The sequence below is a fragment of the Ranitomeya imitator genome, chromosome 5 (genome assembly GCF_032444005.1).
Source record: "Ranitomeya imitator isolate aRanImi1 chromosome 5, aRanImi1.pri, whole genome shotgun sequence".
In the NCBI taxonomy this organism is placed as follows: Eukaryota; Metazoa; Chordata; class Amphibia; order Anura; family Dendrobatidae; genus Ranitomeya; species Ranitomeya imitator.
In genome coordinates, this window is record NC_091286.1 from 711351147 (window position 1) to 711376321 (window position 25175).

Consider the following 25175-nt stretch of genomic DNA (forward strand, 5'->3'; position numbering starts at 1 on the left):
TTGTCCCTAGAAAGGGTTAACCATCTGGTCAAAGCAGTAAACAACACAATGGGGATAGAAGATACCCAATCGGAATGTTCCATTCAGGATGTTATGTTCAGGGGTATTGAGCGGAAATCCCGGAGAGCCTTTCCAGTGATTGACAAGATCAAATCGCTAATCTCAAAAGAATGGAAGAAACCGGAAAGGAAGGGGTCGCTTCCGCCAGCCTTTAAAAGACGGTATCCCTTTGAAGAAACGGCTTCGTCCTCATGGGATAAAGTCCCGAAGTTGGATGCAGCAGTCGCTAAGGCATGCAAAAAGTCGTCTCTCCCCTTCGACGACTTGGGAAATTTGAAAGACCCATTAGATAGGAAAGCCGACATTTTCCTTAAAGGGGCTTGGGAGACTTCAGCGGGGTCTCTGAGGCCAGCCATTGCAGCCACTTGTACCGCTCGATCCTTGATGGTTTGGTTAGGTCACCTCGAAGATCAACTCAGAGATAAAGTCCCTAGGTCGGAGATATTGTCCTCTATGTCCACAATCCAGGATGCCGCAGCCTTCCTCTCAGATGCTTCAGCAGATTCGGTCAGGTTAGCCGCCAGGTCCTCGGCATTATCCAATGCAGCCAGGAGAGCACTATGGATAAAATGCTGGCCAGGGGACTTACAGGCTAGAACAAGATTATGTAGCATTCCTTGTGAAGGGGCTCACTTGTTCGGACCGGTCCTAGACGAGCTATTGGAAAAAGCAGGGGATAGTAAAAAACGCTTTCCCTTCCTTGGAAGACCCTTCTACAGACGGGACTATAATAGAGGATGGTCCAACCGCAGAAGGCCGTATAGAGACTCCAACAGAGAATCTACTAGATATGACAACAGCAGGAGAAGGGGTAGAGGTTTTATGTTTAACCCTTCACGAGAAGTTAAGAAACCGCAATGACTGGCGGACCAGGTGGGGGGTAGGCTTTTGGCCTTCTACCCAGCCTGGGTACAGATTACAAACAACCCATGGATTCTAGGCATTGTGGAAAAAGGCCTAACCTTAGACTTCCACCATACTCCTCGGGACAAATTTATGTTAACACCTGTTCGTTCCTCCTCTACAGAGCAGTTGGCACTAGAGTCTGAGGTCCGGGAACTCCAACAGAAGAATGTTCTGGTCAGAGTCCCTGCAGGCGAAGAAGGTAGGGGGTTTTATTCCCCTCTGTTCCTGGTCAAAAAACCTGATGGTTCTTATCGCACCATTATTAATTTAAAAGGCCTGAATAATTTTCTGTTCATACCCTCCTTCAAAATGGAGTCGGTCAAGACGGCAATAAAGCTACTCTTTCACCACTGTTTTATGGTTGTCTTAGATCTCAAAGACGCCTATTATCATGTACCAATTCACATTGATCATCAGAGATTTCTTAGGGTGGCGGTCTCACTAGCTGGCACAGTAGAACACTTCCAATATCAGGCACTTCCGTTCGGAGTCGCAGTTGCACCCAGGGTGTTCACAAAAATCATGGTGGAGGTTATGGCACACTTGCATGAACAGGATATATTAATAGTCCCGTACCTGGATGATTTGCTAATTGTGGGTCATTCTGAGTCGCATTGCTCAGACCAACTACAGAAAGTTATGGATGCGTTACACAAATTGGGCTGGATGATCAATATCAAAAAATCACGGCTTCAACCCCTTAAAATACAAGAATTCCTAGGATATATTATTGACTCTAGTCAGCAGGAATGTCGCCTGCCGGACACAAAAGTTGCTAAGGTTAAGCATTTGGTCACCAGGGCAATAAATAATCCCTTAATATCAGTCAGGTGTGCGATGTCAATCTTGGGCTCTCTTACGTCCTGCATCCCGGCAGTTCTCTGGGCACAGTTCCACACGAGGGCTTTACAGTGGGACGTGTTACACAATTCCTGTCGCCTAAATGCTCACCTCGACAGTAAATTCACACTTTCTGCGGAGACTGTACATTCACTTGATTGGTGGACTCACACTTCGAATTTACACAGGGGGGTCCCTTGGATAAATCACATATCTAGGGTGCTGACTACGGACGCTAGCCCCAAAGGGTGGGGGGCTCACTTAGGGGAGGATTGGGTTCAGGGACTATGGTCTCTGTCTGAACAGGACTCTTCCTCCAACATGAAAGAACTATTGGCAGTAAAACATGCCTTAAATAGATTCCTTGTACCCCTACAGGGTCGACACGTCAGGCTTTTGTCAGACAATCGGGTAACTGTGGCCTACATTAATCATCAAGGTGGCACGCGATCCAGTACATTGATGGAGGTCGCAAATCATATCTTTCAGGTGGCCGAAGTACATCTTCTCTCCCTGACGGCACTTCATATAAAAGGAAGTATCAACACCAAAGCCGACTATCTAATGCCGCAACATGCTCAGACAGGGGGAGTGGTCGTTAAATCCAGCCATTTTCAGTCAGATCATCCAGTTGTGGGGTTGTCCGGAGATAGACCTTTTTGCCAACAGAGGGAACAAAAAATTACATCTATTCTGCTCCCTAAATCCAAAAGACAACCCATACGCTCTGGACGCTCTGCTGATATCTTGGCACTTCAGGCTCGCGTATGCTTTTCCCCCTCTAAATCTGATTCCCCTAGTCCTGAGGAAGATTCGGGAGGACAAGGCCCGGGTAATCTTGGTAGCTCCATTTTGGCCCAAGAGAGCTTGGTTTCCTTGGCTGAGAAAAATGTCTGTCTGCCAACCATGGGTTCTTCCAGAGCTACCAGATCTGCTCTCCCAGGGACCAATCCTCCATCCTCAAGTAGCCAACTTACACCTAGCGGCATGGAACTTGAGAGGTCCTTACTGAGGGGGAAAGGATTCTCTCAGAATCTGGTTAATACTCTCCTTAAAAGTAGAAAACCATCCACAACGGGCATTTATGTGAGAGTATGGAGAAAATTTTTATCTTTTTCAGGGGCTCAAATTGACCAAGAACCATGTATTAACCAGGTTCTTGAATTTTTACAAAAAGGCCTGGAAATGGGCTTGGCCACAAGTACTCTTAGAGTTCAGGTGTCAGCACTGGGAGCGTTATATAATCTTAATTTAGCCAGTAATCACTGGATTGCTAGATTCTTTAAAGCAGTCACCAGGTCTAGACCAATTATTAAGCAAAGGTTAGTCCCATGGGACCTGAATTTGGTACTCTCAGCCCTGACGCAAGCCCCATTCGAGCCCATTGATACTATTCCTGAGAAGATCCTGTCAATCAAAACAGCCCTGCTAGTTGCTCTCACATCTGCTAGGAGGGTTAGTGATCTGCAGGCACTCTCCAGACATCCACCATACATGCAAGTTAGGGAGGATAGGGTCATATTGAAACCCGATCCCCTATATCTGCCTAAAGTTGCGTCTAAATTTCACAGGGTTCAGGAGGTAGTCCTTCCCTCCTTTTGCTCCAATCCTACTAACGATAAAGAACGTAAATTCCATTGCTTAGATGTGAGGAGATGCCTCCTTAGATATATTACAGTTTCAAATTCCTGGAAAAAAGATAACTCTTTATTTGTAGCCTATCAAGGGGTAAGAAAAGGTCTTAGAGTATCTAAAAACACTCTAGCCAGATGGATTAGGGAGGCAATCTCTCTCGCTTATACCGCAGGTGGCAACGAAGTTCCAGATGGTATAAAGGCACACTCCACGCGAGCCATGGCATCTTCCTGGGCGGAGAGGTCAGAAGTGTCAATCGAAGACATATGTAAGGCGGCCACATGGTCTTCCCCTTCTACCTTTCTTAGACATTACAGATTAGATCTGTGTAGTTCCTCAGACCTTACGTTTGGGAGAAGAGTGCTAGAGGCTATTATCCCCCCCTAAAATCTTTCGTCTCTGAAAGTCTCTCGTTGTGCTGTCATGGCGACTGAATAAATACGTACGCTACTCACCTGGTAGCAGTGTTTTTTCAGGAGCCATGACAGCACCCTTAGATTCCCTACCCTATGTTTTGAATGATTCAACAACCTGTTAATCTTGAGTTAAAGTTTATGTTCACTTGCATAATAAAAAATATTTATGTGTATACTGCATCTGTGTTACTAACCAAGGTGGTCCTCTCATGCTCTGGAAACAACTGACGTGGGAGAGAGGTGCCGCCCTTTTTATGTCTGTAGGTTTCCTGTCCCTGAAGGGCGGATCCCCTCTCTCGTTGTGCTGTCATGGCTCCTGAAAAAACACTGCTACCAGGTGAGTAGCGTACGTATATCTGCTGAGTGGAGAGGTAAACTCTTCTATATTTCTATTATTATTTGCTGAGCGGAGAGGTAAACTCTTCTATATTTCTATTATTATCTGCTGAGTGGAGAGGTAAACTCCTCTATATTTCTATTATTATCTGCTGAGTGGAGAGGTAAACTCTTCTATATTTCTATTATCTGCTGAGTGGAGAGGTAAACTCTTCTATATTTCTATTATTATTTGCTGAGCGGAGAGGTAAACTCTTCTATATTTCTATTATCTGCTGAGTGGAGAGGTAAACTCTTCTATATTTCTATTATTATCTGCTGAGCGAAGAGGTAAACTCTTCTATATTTCTATTATCTGCTGAGTGGAGAGGTAAACTCTTCTATATTTCTATTATTATTTGCTGAGCGGAGAGGTAAACTCTTCTATATTTCTATTATTATTTGCTGAGCGGAGAGGTAAACTCTTCTATATTTCTATTATTATCTGCTGAGTGGAGAGGTAAACTCTTCTATATTTCTATTATCTGCAGAGTGGAGAGGTAAACTCTTCTATATTTCTATTATTATTTGCTGAGCGGAGAAGTAAACTCTTCTATATTTCTATTATCTGCTGAGTGGAGAGGTAAACTCTTCTATATTTCTATTATCTGCTGAGTGGAGAGGTAAACTCTTCTATATTTCTATTATTATTTGCTGAGCGGAGAGGTAAACTCTTCTATATTTCTATTATTATCTGCTGAGTGGAGAGGTAAACTCTTCTATATTTCTATTATCTGCAGAGTGGAGAGGTAAACTCTTCTATATTTCTATTATTATTTGCTGAGCGGAGAAGTAAACTCTTCTATATTTCTATTATCTGCTGAGTGGAGAGGTAAACTCTTCTATATTTCTATTATCTGCTGAGTGGAGAGGTAAACTCTTCTATATTTCTATTATTATCTGCTGAGTGGAGAGGTAAACTCTTCTATATTTCTATTATCTGCTGAGTGGAGAGGTAAACTCTTCTATATTTCTATTATTATCTGCTGAGTGGAGAGGTAAACTCTTCTATAGTTCTATTATCTGCTGAGTGGAGAGGTAAACTCTTCTATAGTTCTATTATCTGCTGAGTGGAGAGGTAAACTCTTCTATATTTCTATTATCTGCTGAGTGGAGAGGTAAACTCTTCTATATTTCTATTATCTGCTGAGTGGAGAGGTAAACTCTTCTATATTTCTATTATTATCTGCTGAGTGGAGAGGTAAACTCTTCTATATTTCTATTATTATCTGCTGAGTGGAGAGGTAAACTCTTCTATATTTCTATTATTATCTGCTGAGTGGAGAGGTAAACTCTTCTATATTTCTATTATTATCTGCTGAGCGGAGAGGTAAACTCATATTTCTATGATTATCTGCTGAGTGGAGAGGTAAACTCTTCTATATTTCTATTATCTGCTGAGCGGAGAGGTAAACTCTTCTATATTTCTATTATTATCTGCTGAGTGGAGAGGTAAACTCTTCTATATTTCTATTATCTGCTGAGCGGAGAGGTAAACTCTTCTATATTTCTATTATCTGCTGAGTGGAGAGGTAAACTCTTCTATATTTCTATTATTATTTGCTGAGCGGAGAGGTAAACTCTTCTATATTTCTATTATCTGCTGAGTGGAGAGGTAAACTCTTCTATATTTCTATTATTATCTGCTGAGTGGAGAGGTAAACTCTTCTATAGTTCTATTATCTGCTGAGTGGAGAGGTAAACTCTTCTATAGTTCTATTATCTGCTGAGTGGAGAGGTAAACTCTTCTATATTTCTATTATCTGCTGAGTGGAGAGGTAAACTCTTCTATATTTCTATTATTATCTGCTGAGTGGAGAGGTAAACTCTTCTATATTTCTATTATTATCTGCTGAGTGGAGAGGTAAACTCTTCTATATTTCTATTATTATCTGCTGAGTGGAGAGGTAAACTCTTCTATATTTCTATTATCTGCTGAGTGGAGAGGTAAACTCTTCTATATTTCTATTATTATCTGCTGAGTGGAGAGGTAAACTCTTCTATATTTCTATTATTATCTGCTGAGTGGAGAGGTAAACTCTTCTATATTTCTATTATTATCTGCTGAGTGGAGAGGTAAACTCTTCTATATTTCTATTATCTGCTGAGTGGAGAGGTAAACTCTTCTATATTTCTATTATTATCTGCTGAGTGGAGAGGTAAACTCTTCTATATTTCTATTATTATCTGCTGAGTGGAGAGGTAAACTCTTCTATATTTCTATTATTATCTGCTGAGTGGAGAGGTAAACTCTTCTATATTTCTATTATTATCTGCTGAGTGGAGAGGTAAACTCTTCTATATCTCTATTATTATCTGCTGAGCGGAGAGGTAAACTCATATTTCTATTATTATCTGCTGAGTGGAGAGGTAAACTCTTCTATATTTCTATTATCTGCTGAGTGGAGAGGTAAACTCTTCTATATTTCTATGATTATCTGCTGAGTGGAGAGGTAAACTCTTCTATATTTCTATTATCTGCTGAGCGGAGAGGTAAACTCTTCTATATTTCTATTATTATCTGCTGAGTGGAGAGGTAAACTCTTCTATATTTCTATTATTATCTGCTGAGTGGAGAGGTAAACTCTTCTATAGTTCTATTATCTGCTGAGTGGAGAGGTAAACTTTTCTATATTTCTATTATTATCTGCTGAGTGGAGTGGTAAACTCTTCTATATTTCTATTATTATCTGCTGAGTGGAGAGGTAAACTCTTCTATATTTCTATTATTATCTGCTGAGTGGAGAGGTAAACTCTTCTATATTTCTATTATTATCTGCTGAGTGGAGAGGTAAACTCTTCTATATTTCTATTATCTGCTGAGCGGAGAGGTAAACTCTTCTATATTTCTATTATTATCTGCTGAGTGGAGAGGTAAACTCTTCTATATTTCTATTATTATCTGCTGAGTGGAGAGGTAAACTCTTCTATATTTCTATTATTATCTGCTGAGTGGAGAAGTAAACTCTTCTATATTTCTATTATCTGCTGAGCGGAGAGGTAAACTCTTCTATATTTCTATTATCTGCAGAGTGGAGAGGTAAACTCTTCTATATTTCTATTATTATCTGCTGAGTGGAGAGGTAAACTCTTCTATATTTCTATTATTATCTGCTGAGTGGAGAGGTAAACTCTTCTATATTTCTATTATTATCTGCTGAGCGGAGAGGTAAACTCCTCTATATTTCTATTATTATCTCCTGAGCGGAGAGGTAAACTCTTCTATATTTCTATTATTATCTGCTGAGCGGAGAGGTAAACTCTTCTATATTTCTATTATTATCTGCTGAGCGGAGAGGTAAACTCTTCTATATTTCTATTATTATCTGCTGAGCGGAGAGGTAAACTCTTCTATATTTCTATTATCTGCTGAGTGGAGAAGTAAACTCTTCTATATTTCTATTATCTGCTGAGTGGAGAGGTAAACTCTTCTATATTTCTATTATCTGCTGATTGGAGAGGTAAACTCTTCTATATTTCTATTATCTGCTGAGTGGAGAGGTAAACTCTTCTATATTTCTATTATCTGCTGAGTGGAGTGGTAAACTCTTCTATATTTCTATTATTATCTGCTGAGTGGAGAGGTAAACTCTTCTATATTTCTATTATTATCTGCTGAGTGGAGAGGTAAACTCCTCTATATTTCTATTATTATCTGCTGAGCGGAGAGGTAAACTCTTCTATATTTCTATTATTATCTGCTGAGTGGAGAGGTAAACTCTTCCATATTTCTATTATTATCTGCTGAGCGGAGAGGTAAACTCTTCTATATTTCTATTATTATCTGCTGAGTGGAGAGGTAAACTCTTCCATATTTCTATTATTATCTGCTGAGCGGAGAGGTAAACTCTTCTATATTTCTATTATTATCTGCTGAGCGGAGAGGTAAACTCTTCTATATTTCTATTATTATCTGCTGAGTGGAGAGGTAAACTCTTCTATATTTCTATTATTATCTGCTGAGTGGAGAGGTAAACTCTTCTATATTTCTATTATTATCTGCTGAGTGGAGAGGTAAACTCCTCTATATTTCTATTATTATCTCCTGAGCGGAGAGGTAAACTCTTCTGTATTTCTATTATTATCTGCTGAGTGGAGAGGTAAACTCTTCTGTATTTCTATTATTATCTGCTGAGAGGAGAGGTAAACTCTTCTATATTTCTATTATTATCTGCTGAGTGGAGAGGTAAACTCTTCTGTATTTCTATTATTATCTCCTGAGCGGAGAGGTAAACTCCTCTATATTTCTATTATTACCTGCTGAGTGGAGAGGTAAACTCTTCTGTATTTCTATTATTATCTCCTGAGCGGAGAGGTAAACTCTTCTATATTTCTATTATTATCTGCTGAGAGGAGAGGTAAACTCTTCTATATTTCTATTATTATCTGCTGAGTGGAGAGGTAAACTCTTCTGTATTTCTATTATTATCTCCTGAGCGGAGAGGTAAACTCTTCTATATTTCTATTATTATCTGCTGAGTGGAGAGGTAAACTCTTCTGTATTTCTATTATTATCTCCTGAGCGGAGAGGTAAACTCTTCTATATTTCTATTATTATCTGCTGAGTGGAGAGGTAAACTCTTCTATATTTCTATTATTATCTGCTGAGTGGAGAGGTAAACTCTTCTATATTTCTATTATTATCTGCTGAGCGGAGAGGTAAACTCTTCTATATTTCTATTATCTGCTGAGTGGAGAGGTAAACTCTTCTATATTTCTATTATTATCTGCTGAGTGGAGAGGTAAATTCTTCTATATTTCTATTATTATCTGCTGAGTGGAGAGGTAAACTCTTCTATATTTCTATTATTATCTGCTGAGTGGAGAAGTAAACTCTTCTATATTTCTATTATCTGCTGAGTGGAGAGGTAAACTCTTCTATATTTCTATTATTATCTGCTGAGTGGAGAAGTAAACTCTTCTATATTTCTATTATCTGCTGAGTGGAGAGGTAAACTCTTCTATATTTCTATTATTATCTGCTGAGCGGAGAGGTAAACTCTTCTATATTTCTATTATTATCTGCTGAGTGGAGAGGTAAACTCTTCTATATTTCTATTATTATCTGCTGAGTGGAGAGGTAAATTCTTCTATATTTCTATTATTATCTGCTGAGTGGAGAAGTAAACTCTTCTATATTTCTATTATCTGCTGAGTGGAGAGGTAAACTCTTCTATATTTCTATTATTATCTGCTGAGTGGAGAGGTAAACTCTTCTATATTTCTATTATTATCTGCTGAGCGGAGAGGTAAACTCCTCTATATTTCTATTATTATCTCCTGAGCGGAGAGGTAAACTCTTCTGTATTTCTATTATTATCTGCTGAGTGGAGAGGTAAACTCTTCTATATTTCTATTATTATCTGCTGAGCGGAGAGGTAAACTCTTCTATATTTCTATTATTATCTGCTGAGCGGAGAGGTAAACTCTTCTATATTTCTATTATCTGCTGAGTGGAGAGGTAAACTCTTCTATATTTCTATTATTATCTGCTGAGCGGAGAGGTAAACTCTTCTATATTTCTATTATCTGCTGAGTGGAGAAGTAAACTCTTCTATATTTCTATTATCTGCTGAGTGGAGAGGTAAACTCTTCTATATTTCTATTATTATCTGCTGAGCGGAGAGGTAAACTCTTCTATATTTCTATTATTATCTGCTGAGCGGAGAGGTAAACTCTTCTATATTTCTATTATCTGCTGAGTGGAGAGGTAAACTCTTCTATATTTCTATTATCTGCTGAGCGGAGAGGTAAACTCTTCTATATTTCTATTATCTGCTGAGTGGAGAAGTAAACTCTTCTATATTTCTATTATCTGCTGAGTGGAGAGGTAAACTCTTCTATATTTCTATTATTATCTGCTGAGCGGAGAGGTAAACTCTTCTATATTTCTATTATCTGCTGAGTGGAGAGGTAAACTCTTCTATATTTCTATTATCTGCTGATTGGAGAGGTAAACTCTTCTATATTTCTACTATCTGCTGAGTGGAGAGGTAAACTCTTCTATATTTCTATTATCTGCTGAGTGGAGAGGTAAACTCTTCTATATTTATATTATTATCTGCTGAGCGGAGAGGTAAACTCTTCTATATTTCTATTATCTGCTGAGTGGAGAGGTAAACTCTTCTATATTTCTATTATCTGCTGAGTGGAGATGTAAACTCTTCTATATTTCTATTATCTGCTGAGTGGAGAGGTAAACTCTTCTATATTTCTATTATCTGCTGAGTGGAGAGGTAAACTCTTCTATATTTCTATTATCTGCTGAGTGGAGAGGTAAACTCTTCTATATTTCTATTATTATCTGCTGAGCGGAGAGGTAAACTCTTCTATATTTCTATTATTATCTGCTGAGCGGAGAGGTAAACTCTTCTATATTTCTATTATTATCTGCTGAGTGGAGAGGTAAACTCTTCTATATTTCTATTATCTGCTGAGTGGAGAGGTAAACTCTTCTATATTACTATTATTATCTGCTGAGTGGAGAGGTAAACTCTTCTATATTTCTATTATTATCTGCTGAGTGGAGAGGTAAACTCTTCTATATTTCTATTATCTGCTGAGTGGAGAGGTAAACTCTTCTATATTTCTATTATTATCTGCTGAGTGGAGAGGTAAACTCTTCTATATTTCTATTATCTGCTGAGTGGAGAGGTAAACTCTTCTATTTTTCTATTATTATCTGCTGAGTGGAGAGGTAAACTCTTCTATATTCCTATTATTATCTGCTGAGCGGAGAGGTAAACTCTTCTATATTTCTATTATTATCTGCTGAGCGGAGAGGTAAACTCTTCTATATTTCTATTATTATCTGCTGAGTGGAGAGGTAAACTCTTCTATATTTCTATTATCTGCTGAGTGGAGAGGTAAACTCTTCTATATTTCTATTATTATCTGCTGAGTGGAGAGGTAAACTCTTCTATATTTCTATTATTATCTGCTGAGCGGAGAGGTAAACTCTTCTATATTTCTATTATTATCTGCTGAGCGGAGAGGTAAACTCTTCTATATTTCTATTATTATCTGCTGAGCGGAGAGGTAAACTCTTCTATATTTCTATTATTATCTGCTGAGTGGAGAGGTAAACTCTTCTATATTTCTATTATCTGCTGAGTGGAGAGGTAAACTCTTCTATTTTTCTATTATTATCTGCTGAGTGGAGAGGTAAACTCTTCTATATTCCTATTATTATCTGCTGAGCGGAGAGGTAAACTCTTCTATATTTCTATTATTATCTGCTGAGCGGAGAGGTAAACTCTTCTATATTCCTATTATTATCTGCTGAGTGGAGAGGTAAACTCTTCTATATTTCTATTATCTGCTGAGTGGAGAGGTAAACTCTTCTATTTTTCTATTATTATCTGCTGAGTGGAGAGGTAAACTCTTCTATATTTCTATTATTATCTGCTGAGTGGAGAGGTAAACTCTTCTATATTTCTATTATTATCTGCTGAGTGGAGAGGTAAACTCTTCTATATTTCTATTATCTGCTGAGTGGAGAGGTAAACTCTTCTATATTTCTATTATCTGCAGAGTGGAGAGGTAAACTCTTCTATATTTCTATTATTATCTGCTGAGCGGAGAGGTAAACTCTTCTATATTTCTATTATTATCTGCTGAGTGGAGAGGTAAACTCTTCTATATTTCTATTATTATCTGCTGAGTGGAGAGGTAAACTCTTCTATATTTCTATTATTATCTGCTGAGCGGAGAGGTAAACTCTTCTATATTTCTATTATCTGCTGAGCGGAGAGGTAAACTCTTCTATATTTCTATTATTATCTGCTGAGCGGAGAGGTAAACTCTTCTATATTTCTATTATCTGCTGAGTGGAGAGGTAAACTCTTCTATTTTTCTATTATTATCTGCTGAGTGGAGAGGTAAACTCTTCTATATTTCTATTATCTGCTGAGTGGAGAGGTAAACTCTTCTATTTTTCTATTATTATCTGCTGAGTGGAGAGGTAAACTCTTCTATATTTCTATTATTATCTGCTGAGTGGAGAGGTAAACTCTTCTATATTTCTATTATTATCTGCTGAGTGGAGAGGTAAACTCTTCTATATTTCTATTATCTGCTGAGTGGAGAGGTAAACTCTATATTTCTATTATTATCTGCTGAGTGGAGAGGTAAACTCTTCTTTATTTCTATTATCTGCTGAGTGGAGAGGTAAACTCTTCTATATTTCTATTATTATCTGCTGAGTGGAGAGGTAAACTCTTCTATATTTCTATTATTATCTGCTGAGTGGAGAGGTAAACTCTTCTATATTTCTATTATTATCTGCTGAGTGGAGAGGTAAACTCTTCTATATTTCTATTATCTGCTGAGCGGAGAGGTAAACTCTTCTATATTTCTATTATCTGCTGAGCGGAGAGGTAAACTCTTCTATATTTCTATTATTATCTGCTGAGTGGAGAGGTAAACTCTTCTATATTTCTATTATTATCTGCTGAGCGGAGAGGTAAACTTCTATATTTCTATTATTATCTGCTGAGTGGAGAGGTAAACTCTTCTATATTTCTATTATTATCTGCTGAGTGGAGAGGTAAACTCTTCTATATTTCTATTATCTGCTGAGTGGAGAGGTAAACTCTTCTATATTTCTATTATTATCTGATGAGTGGAGAGGTAAACTCTTCTATATTTCTATTATTATCTGATGAGTGGAGAGGTAAACTCTTCTATATTTCTATTATTATCTGATGAGTGGAGAGGTAAACTCTTTACTCAGCAAACTATCACTGTTCTGACATTGCCACTGCAGCAGCTGAGCCCGGAGGTGGCAGATCGCCGCACTGTCGTTTTGCAGCACCCGAACACCTCCGGTTTGGGGACAATGACTCCCAGGCAACCCTTAGTTTAGCTCATGATCACTTTGCCTGACAGGTTCTCTGAGAGGGGAACGCGTGACAAGTTTGTTGTTTTCAGGGAGGCCTGTATACTATTCTTCCTGTTACGGCCTTGTACCTCATGAACCGAGGAGCAACTGGTGGGGGTTATAATCTCGCTCTATCATGGTGACCCTCAAGCATGGCCATTTTCTCTCCTGTCTGAGACCCACTCGCTTCAGACGTTGGAGGAATTTTTTCTGACCCTTAGTAATATGTACAGCGCCTTGTGAAAGTATTCAACTCCCTGGAACTTTTCAACCTTTTCCCACATATCAGGCTTCAAACATAAAGATACCAAATGTAAATTTTTGGTGAAGTATCAACAAGTGGAACACAATTGTGAAGTTGACCGAAATTTATTGGTTATTTTAAATTTTTGGGAAATTCAAAACCTGAAAAGTGGGGCGTGCAATATTATTCTGCCCCTGTAACTTAATTCTTTGTTGCACCTTTTGCTGTGATTACTAGCCTCTTGGGTTCTGTCTCTATCAGTTTTGTCCATGGAGAGACTGAAATTCTCGCCCGTTCTTCCTTGGCAAACAGCTCGAGCTCAGTGAGGTTTGATGGAGATCGTTTGTGAACAGCAGTTTTCAGCTCTTTCCACAGATTCTCGATCGGATTGAGGTCTGGACTCTGACTTGGCCATTCTAACACCTGGATACGTTTATTTGTGAACCATTCCATTGTAGGTTTTGCTTTGTTTGGAATCATTGTCTTGTTGGAAGTCAAATCTCTGTCCCAGTTCAGGTCTTTTCCAGACTCCAACAGGTTTTCTTCAAGAATGGTTCTGTATTTGGCTCCATCCATCTTCCCATCAATTTTAACCATCTTCCCTGTCTCTGCTGAAGAAAAGCAGGCCCAAACCATGATGCTGCCACCACCATGTTTGACAGTGGGCATGGTGGGTTCAGGGTGATGAGCTGTGTTGCCTTTACGCCAAACATATCGTTTAGCATTGTTGCCAAAAAGTTCGATTTTGGTTTCATCTGACCAGAGCATCTTTTTCCACCTGTTTGGTGTGTCTCCCAGGTGGCAAACTTTAAACGACACTTTTTATGGATATCTGTCACGCCGTTTACGGCGATAAAGGGGCAGGATGGCATACTGGGACCCGCACCTGTCCCTGCCACTATAATGGGGCCCTGGCTTTCCCTTATCTCAGGGGTACTTATGATGGTTAGGAGGCCTGAGCCGCCAGCGTATCCCTGTCTCCTGTGCAGGCCCTATCAGTGGCCCCCTCTCCCCCCAAGGGAGGAGGACTGCACCAGTGTATAAATACAACAATAAACAGGGTATTCAGACAAGGTAACTAAAAGTCTCAAACTCACCAAATGCTCAAACAACCACAGAGTAAACACAGAGAAGGGAAGAGAAGGAAAAAACTTGGAAGGAAAACTGGTTTAACATGCAACCAAAACAGCAGACACCAATCTCTGTAAATAAACCTCCAAGCTCCACACTACGCTCCTTCACACTCCAAGCCAGACAGCTGAACTGATAACTGACAACAGTTGTAGATACAGGAAAGAAATATATCTTGGTACCGTGTTAGCCAGTAGAGAGAAAAATATTTAGAATTGAGAGTCCTCAGTGGTTGATACCTTTTAATGGCTAACTGAAAAGATGGTAATAAATTGCAAGCTTTCGAGACTACATACGTCTCTTCATCAGGCAAAGACTAAAACAAATTCTGAAGAATCACATATTTATGCACAACATAGTATAGAAAAAAAAAACCCACCATGGATAAGCCAGGTGACATGAAGCAGAATTACCATGGGTGATAAACAGTTACGTCCATAAATATTGGGCCAATTCTTAGATTCTAAGAATTGGCCCAATATTTATGGACGTAACTGTTTATCACCCATGGTAATTCTGCTTCATGTCACCTGGCTTATCCGTGGTGGGTTTTTTTTTTTTTTCTATACTATGTTGTAGTTTACGGGTGTTTTACCGATAGTGTCTAATCACAGGAGTATACCATTATATTATACTTTTAATATAATCCTTTTTTTATATCTTTGTAAATTTTAAAAGAATCATTAGCGCACTCCCGGTAGCATTAGATGTGTCGCAACAGTATCCTGGCTATTTTTAAGCATAGTAATTATCTATTAAGACCTCCCTTTCTTCTTTTCTTTCAACTATAGTTGCTAAATTCCACCTGTTTGAGTTCGAGTATATGCACACACCTCAATGTGATAAACGTCCTTCACCTGACAGGTAAATACACATTGTGTTTATTTGATTATTGTATATATAGCAGACAGCGCAGGTATTACGTATTGTGTATATATATTATTTTTCTAACAGTTGTAGACAAAGCTGAGTCTATATAGGAGCGGAGATTACCAAAACCAAATCAGCTGAGACATAGCTCTCAGTAACTTCAGTAACAAGGTTTAACTCCTGCCCTGCTGGCACAAGACAGCCAGGTCAGAATTCAGGAGAAGAGCTTCTGTTCATTGTGTGTGAACGAGGCCCAAAGCGCTGCGGTTCTCTGGAACCTCTCTGTCGCGGTAGCCCCGTGACAATATCTTTGAGAAATGTTTTTCTTCTTGCCACTCTTCCTTTTGGCCAGATTTGTGCAGTGTACGACTGATTGTTGTCCTATGGACAGACTGTCCCACCTCAGCTGTAGATCTCTGCAGGTCATCCAGAGGGATCATGGGCCTCTTGGCTGCATCTCTGGTCAGTCTTCTTCTTGTTTGAGATGAAAGTTTAGAGGGACGGCCGGTTCTTGGTAGACTTGCTGTGGTGTGATACTCCTTCCATTTCAATATGATCGCTTGCACAGTGCTCCTTGGGATGTTTAAAGTTTTGGAAATCATTTTGTATCCAAATCCAGCTTTAAACTTCTCCACAACAGTATCACGGACCTGCCTGTTGGGTTCCTTGGTCTTCATGATGCTCTCTGTTCTTCAAACGGAACCCTGAGACTATCACAGAGCAGGTGCATTTATATGGAGACTTGATTACACACAAGTGGATTATATTTATCATCATTAGGCATTTGGGGCAACATTGGATCATTCTGAGATCCACAATGAACTTCTGGAGTGAGTTTGCTGCGCTGAAAGTAAAGGGGACGAATAATATTGCACGCCCCACTGTTCAGTTTTTTAATTTCCACAAAAATTTAAAATAACCAATAAATTAAATTTAACTTCACAATTGTGTTCCACTTGTTGTTGATTCTTCACCAAAAATTTACATTTGGTATCTTTATGTTTGAAGCATGATATGTCGGAAAAGGTTGAAAAGTTCCAGGGGGCCGAATATTTTCGCAAGGCACTGTATATACAACGACCGTGAACGTGACTCCCTCACTGAGTCTACACTACGTCAGCTTTAGCAGGGAGACCGTTTGTCAGAGGAGATCCCTTTCATAGGATATGTTATCGTCCATGGTTTTCGCATGGATCCGGCGAAAGTCCGGGCGGTACTGGATTGGGATCGTCTTGAGGATTTGAAGGCTTTACAAAGATTTTTAGCTTTTGCCAACTACTACCATAAGTTCATCAAAAAACTTTTCGGGAGTGGCCAAACCTCTGACGGATGTGACCAGGAAAGGGACAGACTTTTCAAAGTGGTACAGTCTGGCTAGGGAGGCATTCAATTCCTTTCCTTAGAGTAATGTTTTGCATCTGCGCCGATTCTCATGCAGCCTGACCTCACTCAGTCTTTTATTGTAGAAATTGACGCGTCTGCTGTGGTAGTGGGGGCTGCATTGCCACAGGGTGTCTCTTGGTAAATGGCGACCATGTGTATACTTTTCTATGAAGAAATCTGTCCTCTGCGTAGAGAAATTGTTAACAGGGAACTCTTGGCAATCAAGTGAGCCTTGTAAGAGAGTTGTCCTTTTCTGGAAGGAGCTGTTCATCCAGTTATCATAATCACGGATCATAAAAATCTAGAACCTGTGAAATGTCCTAACACCTCGACAGGCAAGATGGGAATTGTTCTTCACCAGGTTTAATGCCTTACCTCGTTTTCCTGAGGGTGGAGATAATTGTGAACGGGGTGCTTTTCTACAAAATGGGGTAGTTCTTGCATCTTTATGCTCAGATCTTGAAAATGGGTATTAGACCTACCAGTAATTGTTTCCAGGAGTCCATCCTGACAGCACCATCGAGGTCGTCCTCCTCCGCCTGACAGGGACAGGAAGCACACAAGAGGTTAAAAGGCTCCTCTCCACCCCAATTCCCTCAGTGTTTTAACAAGTATCACACCATGGATGATGCAACTTAACACATTTATTGAACAATATCATATTACTACATATGACATAATATAATCAGGGAGGGATCTAATCGTGCTGTCAGGATGGACTCCTGGAAACATAATTACCGGTAGGTCTAATACCTATTTTCCAGGACGTCCCTCTTTTCAGCACCATGGAGAATACCAAAGTACCTCCTCGGGGTGGGATTACTGCCTGAAGAACCTTTCTCCCAAAGGTAGTCTGTTGGCCAGACAACACATCTAGTTTGTAATGTCTGCAAAACGTATCCATCCTGGCCCAGGTTGCGGCCTTACAAATTTGGTTGACTGATGCCCCCGCCCTCTCAGCCCATGAAGTTGATACTGCTCTTGTTGAGTGGGCTCTTAAACCTTCAGGGGGAATGATGCCTTCTGACTGATAGGCTAAGGAAATTACTGAAGTGATCCATCTAGTGATGGTGGCCTTTGAGGTTTTCCTCCCTCTATTTTTTTCCCCCCCGACTAGGATGAGCAATTTGTGATCCTGCCTCCAATTACAAGTAGCTTCTATGTAGTTAATGACTGCTTGTCTGACATCAAGTGCGTGTAGAGTACGCTCCTTCTCATTTGAAGGATTTTCGCAAAAGGAGGGTAGAACATAGTAACATAGTAACATAGTTAGTAAGGCCGAAAAAAGACATTTGTCCATCCAGTTCAGCCTATATTCCATCATAATAAATCCCCAGATCTACGTCCTTCTACAGAACCTAATTGTATGATACAATATTGTTCTGCTCCAGGAAGACATCCAGGCCTCTCTTGAACCCCTCGACTGAGTTCGCCATCACCACCTCCTCAGGCAAGCAATTCCAGATTCTCACTGCCCTAACAGTAAAGAATCCTCTTCTATGTTGGTGGAAAAACCTTCTCTCCTCCAGACGCAAAGAATGCCCTCTTGTGCCCATCACCTTCCTTGGTATAAACAAATCCTCAGCGAGATATTTGTATTGTCCCCTTATATACTTATACATGGTTATTAGATCGCCCCTCAGTCGTCTTTTTTCTAGACTAAATAATCCTAATTTCGCTAATCTATCTGGGTATTGTAGTTCTCCCATCCCCTTTATTAATTTTGTTGCCCTCCTTTGTACTCTCTCTAGTTCCATTATATCCTTCCTGAGCACCGGTGCCCAAAACTGGACACAGTACTCCATGTGCGGTCTAACTAGGGATTTGTACAGAGGCAGTATAATGCTCTCATCATGTGTATCCAGACCTCTTTTAATGCACCCCATGATCCTGTTTGCCTTGGCAGCTGCTGCCTGGCACTGGCTGCTCCAGGTAAGTTTGTCATTAACTAGGATCCCCAAGTCCTTCTCCCTGTCAGATTTACCCAGTGGTTTCCCGTTCAGTGTGTAATGGTGATATTGATTCCCTCTTCCCATGTGTATAACCTTACATTTATCATTGTTAAACCTCATCTGCCACCTTTCAGCCCAAGTTTCCAACTTATCCAGATCCATCTGTAGCAGAATACTATCTTCTCTTGTATTAACTGCTTTACATAGTTTTGTATCATCTGCAAATATCGATATTTTACTGTGTAAACCTTCTACCAGATCATTAATGAATATGTTGAAGAGAACAGGTCCCAATACTGACCCCTGCGGTACCCCACTGGTCACAGCGACCCAGTTAGAGACTATACCATTTATAACCACCCTCTGCTTTCTATCACTAAGCCAGTTACTAACCCATTTACACACATTTTCCCCCAGACCAAGCATTCTCATTTTGTGTACCAACCTCTTGTGCGGCACGGTATCAAACGCTTTGGAAAAATCGAGATATACCACGTCCAATGACTCACCGTGGTCCAGCCTATAGCTTACCTCTTCATAAAAACTGATTAGATTGGTTTGACAGGAGCGATTTCTCATAAACCCATGCTGATATGGAGTTAAACAGTTATTCTCATTGAGATAATCCAGAATAACATCCCTCAGAAACCCTTCAAATATTTTACCAACAATAGAGGTTAGACTTACTGGCCTATAATTTCCAGGTTCACTTTTAGAGCCCTTTTTGAATATTGGCACCACATTTGCTCTGCGCCAGTCCTGCGGAACAGATCCTGTCGCTATAGAGTCCCTAAAAATAAGAAATAATGGTTTATCTATTACATTACTTAGTTCTCTTAGTACTCGTGGGTGTATGCCATCCGGACCCGGAGATTTATCTATTTTAATCTTATTTAGCCGGTTTCGCACCTCTTCTTGGGTTAGATTGGTGTCCCTTAATATAGGGTTTTCATTGTTTCTTGGGATTTCACCTAGCATTTCATTTTCCACCGTGAATACCGTGGAGAAGAAGGTGTTTAATATGTTAGCTTTTTCCTCGTCATCTACAACCATTCTTTCCTCACTATTTTTTAAGGGGCCTACATTTTCAGTTTTTATTCTTTTACTATTGATATAGAATAATTTCTTGGTTTAAATTCTGATGTAAATCATTTAGCTGAGGCGAGGAAAACTAAATCTCTGAGCACTAAAAAATACTCTGAGGTCACCCGAGCGTGCTGGGGAAATCTCGAGTAAAGAGTATATTCACTCATCACTAATAATAATCAATAATCACCTCTTCCTCCACCTCCCCCTGTCCCTAAATCCATTATAAATCCCTCTTCCTCCTGTTGTGAATTCTGTTGTCGGTCTCCCTCCTGTGGTCATGAATGGTACTTCGGCTGGTTCTGTCCATGAACTTCCTCTGATGGCTGTGGGTGTTTCTGAGTTTCCTTCCACAGGTGACGAGGTTAATTCGTTAGCTGCTGCTCTATTTAACTCCACTTAGATCTTTGCCCCATGCCACCTGTCAATGTTCCAGTATTGGTCTTGTTCACTCCTGGATCGTTCTTGTGACCTGTCTTCCCAGCAGAAGCTAAGTGCCTGCGTGTTTTTCTCTGGTTTGCTATTTTTCTGTCCAGCTTGCTATTTGTTTGTTGTCTGCTTGCTGGAAGCTCTGGGACGCAGAGGGAGCACCTCCGCACCGTGAGTCGGTGCGGAGGGTCTTTTTGCGCCCTCTGCGTGGTCTTTTTGTAGGTTTTTGTGCTGACCGCAAAGCTACCTTTTCTATCCTCACTTTGCTAAATCTATTTCATCTCTGTGTTTGTATTTTCATCTTTACTCACAGTCATTATATGTGGGGGGCTGCCTTTTCCTTTGGGGAATTTCTCTGAGGCAAGGTAGGCTTTATTTTTCTATCTTCAGGGCTAGCTAGTTCCTTAGGCTGTGCCGAGTTGCATAGGGAGCGTTAGGAGCAATCCACGGCTATTTCTAGTGTGTTTGATAGGATTAGGGATTGCGGTCAGCAGAGTTCCCACGTCCCAGAGCTCGTCCTATAACTATCAGGTCATTCCGTGTGCTCTTAACCACCAGGTCCATTATTGTCCTGACCACGAGGTCATAACACCTCCCATCCCAATCCACTACACCCCTCATTGTCCTCCTTCCCATGATTGCCCTCTTCACCACCTCCATCATTGCTTTCTCCCCACCACCGCATTATTGCCCATTCCACCACCTCCATCATTGTCCTTTCCACTGCCACCATCATTGCCTTCTCCCCCACCACCCCATCATTACCTATTCCACCACCTCCATCATTTCCACCTCCCCACCACCCCCATCATTACCCATTCCATGACCTCCATCATTTCCTCTTCCCCATCATTACCTATTCCACCACCTCCATCATTGTCTCCTCCCCCACCATCCCCATCATTGCCCTTTCCACTACCACCATCAGTGTCTTTTGCCCCACCATCCCCATCATTGCCCATTCCACCACCTCCATCATTTCCTCCTCCCCCACCACCCCTATCATTGCCCTTTCTGTCAATCCAATCATTGCCTTCCGCCCCATCACTCCCATCATTGCCCTTTGTCAACCCAATCATTGCTCGATGATGTCATTCAGCCGCTGCTGTGTGAGACAGGAAGTGCGGGCAGGAAGCAGGACGGATCCATTCCTTGCAGCTCCACTTCGCTGCCATTTTCTTTTGCAGGCAGCGGAGTTACAGGGATTGCTCTCTGCCCACCACACATGAGGGCAATCTGGCCAGGGGCCCCCCGGAGCCTCGGGGCCGGATTGCCCTCATTAGCCACCCTGCAGGGACCCCCTGGAGCCTCCGGGCCCCAGTGCAGCTGCATTGGTTGAACTGGCAGGATGTCCCGCTCAAGATCCAAGCTAAACGATGAAGCTTTCCTGGGTCCTGATGAAAGACTGGACCCTGATGGATGACCTCTTTCCTCTGAGGAAGCAGAACCGGGTCTTCTAATGCCATAGTTCCCAGCAGTGGAAAACAACTTCTTTTTGGCCAATATGGAGCGATCAGAAGTAACTTCACCTGATCATCCTGTATCTTACCAAGGACAGCTGGAATGAGTGGTATTTTAGGAAAGGCATAGGAGAGGGACCATCCCCATTTCTGACTTAACGCATTGACAGCTTCCAGTGTTTCCCGATGGTTTCAGTGAATAAAATCTGTCTGTTTTTACATTTTTCCTGGTTGCGAACAGGTCTATCTGAGGCTTGCCCCAGAGATGGCGCAAGTACTGGAACACCTCCTCGTTCCACGCCCATTCTGTTGTCCAGACCTTTCGTCTGCTCAGGTAGTCCGCTACAACATTTTGAGACCCCTCCAGATGAACACCTGTCACCGACAGGACTGTCTTATCTGCCCAGGAAAAAATGCTTTTTGCCAGATCCTGGAGCATCCGGTGCCTGGGACCCCCCTGGTGACACAGGAAGGAAACCGTCATCACATTGTCTGACAGAATCTTGACGTGTCGCTCCCTCAACAGTGCCTGATTCCATCTTAGAGCTTCACACACGGTGTATAGTTCTCTGTAATTGGAAAACCTGGACCATATGTCATTACAGTCAATCTCAGGAACATCACTAGTATCATCTGACACTATTTCTACACATTATAAGTCAGGAAAATAGTGGTCTGTGAGGACAGCAAGGGAATTGAAAAGGGAAAGCAAGATTCAACGCAGCTCCAGCCGTGCACCTTTGAGAAGGAACAAATGAAACTTGAAAAATCAAGCACAGTCACAGGAGCACTGAAATGAAGCCAGGACAAAAATATTGGCGTAAACCACAACGCGTTTCAACGGTACCCCGTCTTAATCAAGTGGAAGTTTCAAGACTGGGTACTTTTGAAACGCATTGTGGTTTACACCAATATTTTTGTCCTGGCTTCATTTCAGCGCTCCTGTGACCGTGCTTGTTTTTTTTCAAGGTTCACTATTTCTACACAGTCATTTTTGGATTTCTCTGACACAAACTTGTGACATACAGTACCTCTACCAACTGTAAAATATTTTTCAATTTCTCTTTTTCTGTTTTGAAGGACACCAGCTTAGAATCTAACTTTTAGATTTTCCATTTCACATTCTGCATATAAGGAAAGCCAAAAGACTTCTAAGTTAGAATCATCTAAAGACCTAAATCTCAGTCTACTTTGCTTAGAAAAAGAAGTAACATCAATTTTTCTTACCTTTTGAAATATGACAGCTTGTAGTTCCTTTGTTGGACAATGCTGGGCTCTCGTCATCAGCACGTCTGGTACTTGTCAATCCATCGGGCAACTCTGTCCTCACTCGTAGGTTCTGTCTGATCCAGGAGGGACGTCCTGTAAAGAGTGGTTATTGACGCTCAGGGGGACGCTCCTGCTGCCTGTCTGTTAGGTAAACTGTTTGTGCCTGTGAATTTCCATCTGAGAGTTCTTGGTGAACATCATGATTCGGTCTTGACCGGACATCCCGGTATTAAAGCCACCACTGGTCTTCTTATTCAGTGTTTTTGGTGATCAGGGGTACATCAGGAGGTCTGGGAGTACAGTGGGGAAAAAAGTATTTAGTCAGCCGCCAATTGTGCAAGTTCTCCCACTTAAAAAGATGAGAGAGGCCTGTAATTGACATCATAGGTAGACCACAACTATGAGAGTCAAAATTTAGAAAACAATTCTAGAAAATCACCTTGTCTGATTAGGCAAGATTTTGTTTGCAAATTATTGTGGAAAATAAGTATTTGGTCATTAACAAAAGTTCATATCAATATTTTTTTTTTATATATCCTTTGTTGGCAATGACAAACATAGTAACATAGTTAGTAAGGCCGAAAGAAGACATTTGTCCATCCAGTTCAGCCTATATTCCATCATAATAAATCCCCAGATTTACGTCCTTCTACAGAACCTAATAATTTTATGATACAATATTGTTCTGCTCCAGGAAGACATCCAGGCCTCTCTTGAACCCCTCGACTGAGTTCGCCATCACCACCTCCTCAGGCAAGCAATTCCAGATTCTCACTGCCCTAACAGTAAAGAATCCTCTTCTATGTTGGTGGAAAAACCTTCTCTCCTCCAGACGCAAAGAATGCCCCCTTGTGCCCGTCACCTTCAAAGGTCAGACGTTTTCTGTAAGTCTTCACTAGGTTGGCACACCCTGTTGTTGGTATGTTGGCTCATTTGTCCATGCTGATCTTCTCTAGAGCAGTGATGTTTTGGGCCTGTTGCTGGGCAATACAGACTTTCAACTCCCTCCAAAGGTTTTCTGTGGGGTTGAGATCTGGAGACTGGCTAGGCCACTCCAGGACCTTCATATGCTTCTTACAAAGCCACTCCTTCGTTGCCCTGGCAGTGTGCTTGGGATCATTATGATGCTCACTAGTTTCTGTAGTCACTTATGTGTTTTTTTTTTTTTTTAAATATTTCCATTCTTTTTTATTTTTTAATAAAACCTTTTGATATTTTGGGATAACTGCTTCATGCCCCTAAATTCAGTGTAAGGAAAATAAACCCCTCCAGTGATCAGTTCCCTGAATCCATCCCCTATCCGGAGTGCTCAGCCGCAGAATCCAACTCCACCACAAGTAACAAAGTAATGTCTCCTCCTAACTCCTTCATGTAATTCATGCAGACAAGGATAATGTGTTCCTCCCGTACAGTCCTGATATAAATATCATATAGTCCTGACCTTCCGGGCCCTCAAGAAGGTCTGTACATCTAGTGTTCAGCCGTGTACATTGATCTTACAAATCGGACGAGACGAACCTGGAGAAGATGTTTTGGTAAACGACCCCTATTATTAGTATAGGTAACAGGACGTCTTTCAGAGGGTTTCCCGTTATTCTCTGAGAAGTTACCAGGTTTTGTTCCCGTTCTTCCTCGGCTTCTATATCCAAGTTGGATTCCATAGAAGAGTCTCCTGTATCACTGTCTCCTGTATCTTTCTATCTTCACCCCTCACGGCTGTATCCAGCACACTGCTGACAGAGCGGCCCAGACAGCACCACCACCAAACCACTGGCAGCAGCTTTGTGTTGACTCTCGATCTCCAACTATCAGGGTCCTCGGACCTCCCAAACAGCAGGGAGTAATCCAGGTAGTCAGTGCCACATGCGCTCTCCTGCTGAGATGGACGGGCAGCTGCAGAGACCACACATAATATATCATGTTCTTATGTTTCCTTATGTGTAACATTCATCAGCATCTCTCCATATACAGGATTACACCATAGAGAAGACATCAGGTGACTGTGTGACTCCCATCATCCATCTCCATGTATCCGGAAGAAGGAGCAGGAGTGAGAGCCCCATCACAGAAGCCCCACACTCCCCGATGGCTGAGAAGAAGATCCTAGATCTCAGCACCGAGATCACAGAGCTGCTGACTGGAGAGGTGACTGCTGGGAAATGCTACAGAAATACACTGGAGGATTCTGGGTGATGAGCGGAGACTGCTGGGAGATTATACAGTATACACTGGAGGATT

The 25175-nt window shown here is 41.0% G+C and overlaps 1 protein-coding gene across 1 annotated transcript in view; it reads left to right on the plus strand.

Annotated features, from left to right (window-relative positions):
- The window catches only part of LOC138638917 (zinc finger protein 420-like), a 116534-nt gene that overhangs the window by 32955 nt on the left and 58404 nt on the right, over nucleotides 1-25175 (plus strand). Inside the window, exon 3 of the mRNA XM_069728665.1 lies at nucleotides 24909-25082. Within this exon, the coding sequence (XP_069584766.1) occupies nucleotides 24909-25082 (174 nt within the window). The remainder of the gene's footprint in view (nucleotides 1-24908; nucleotides 25083-25175) is intronic.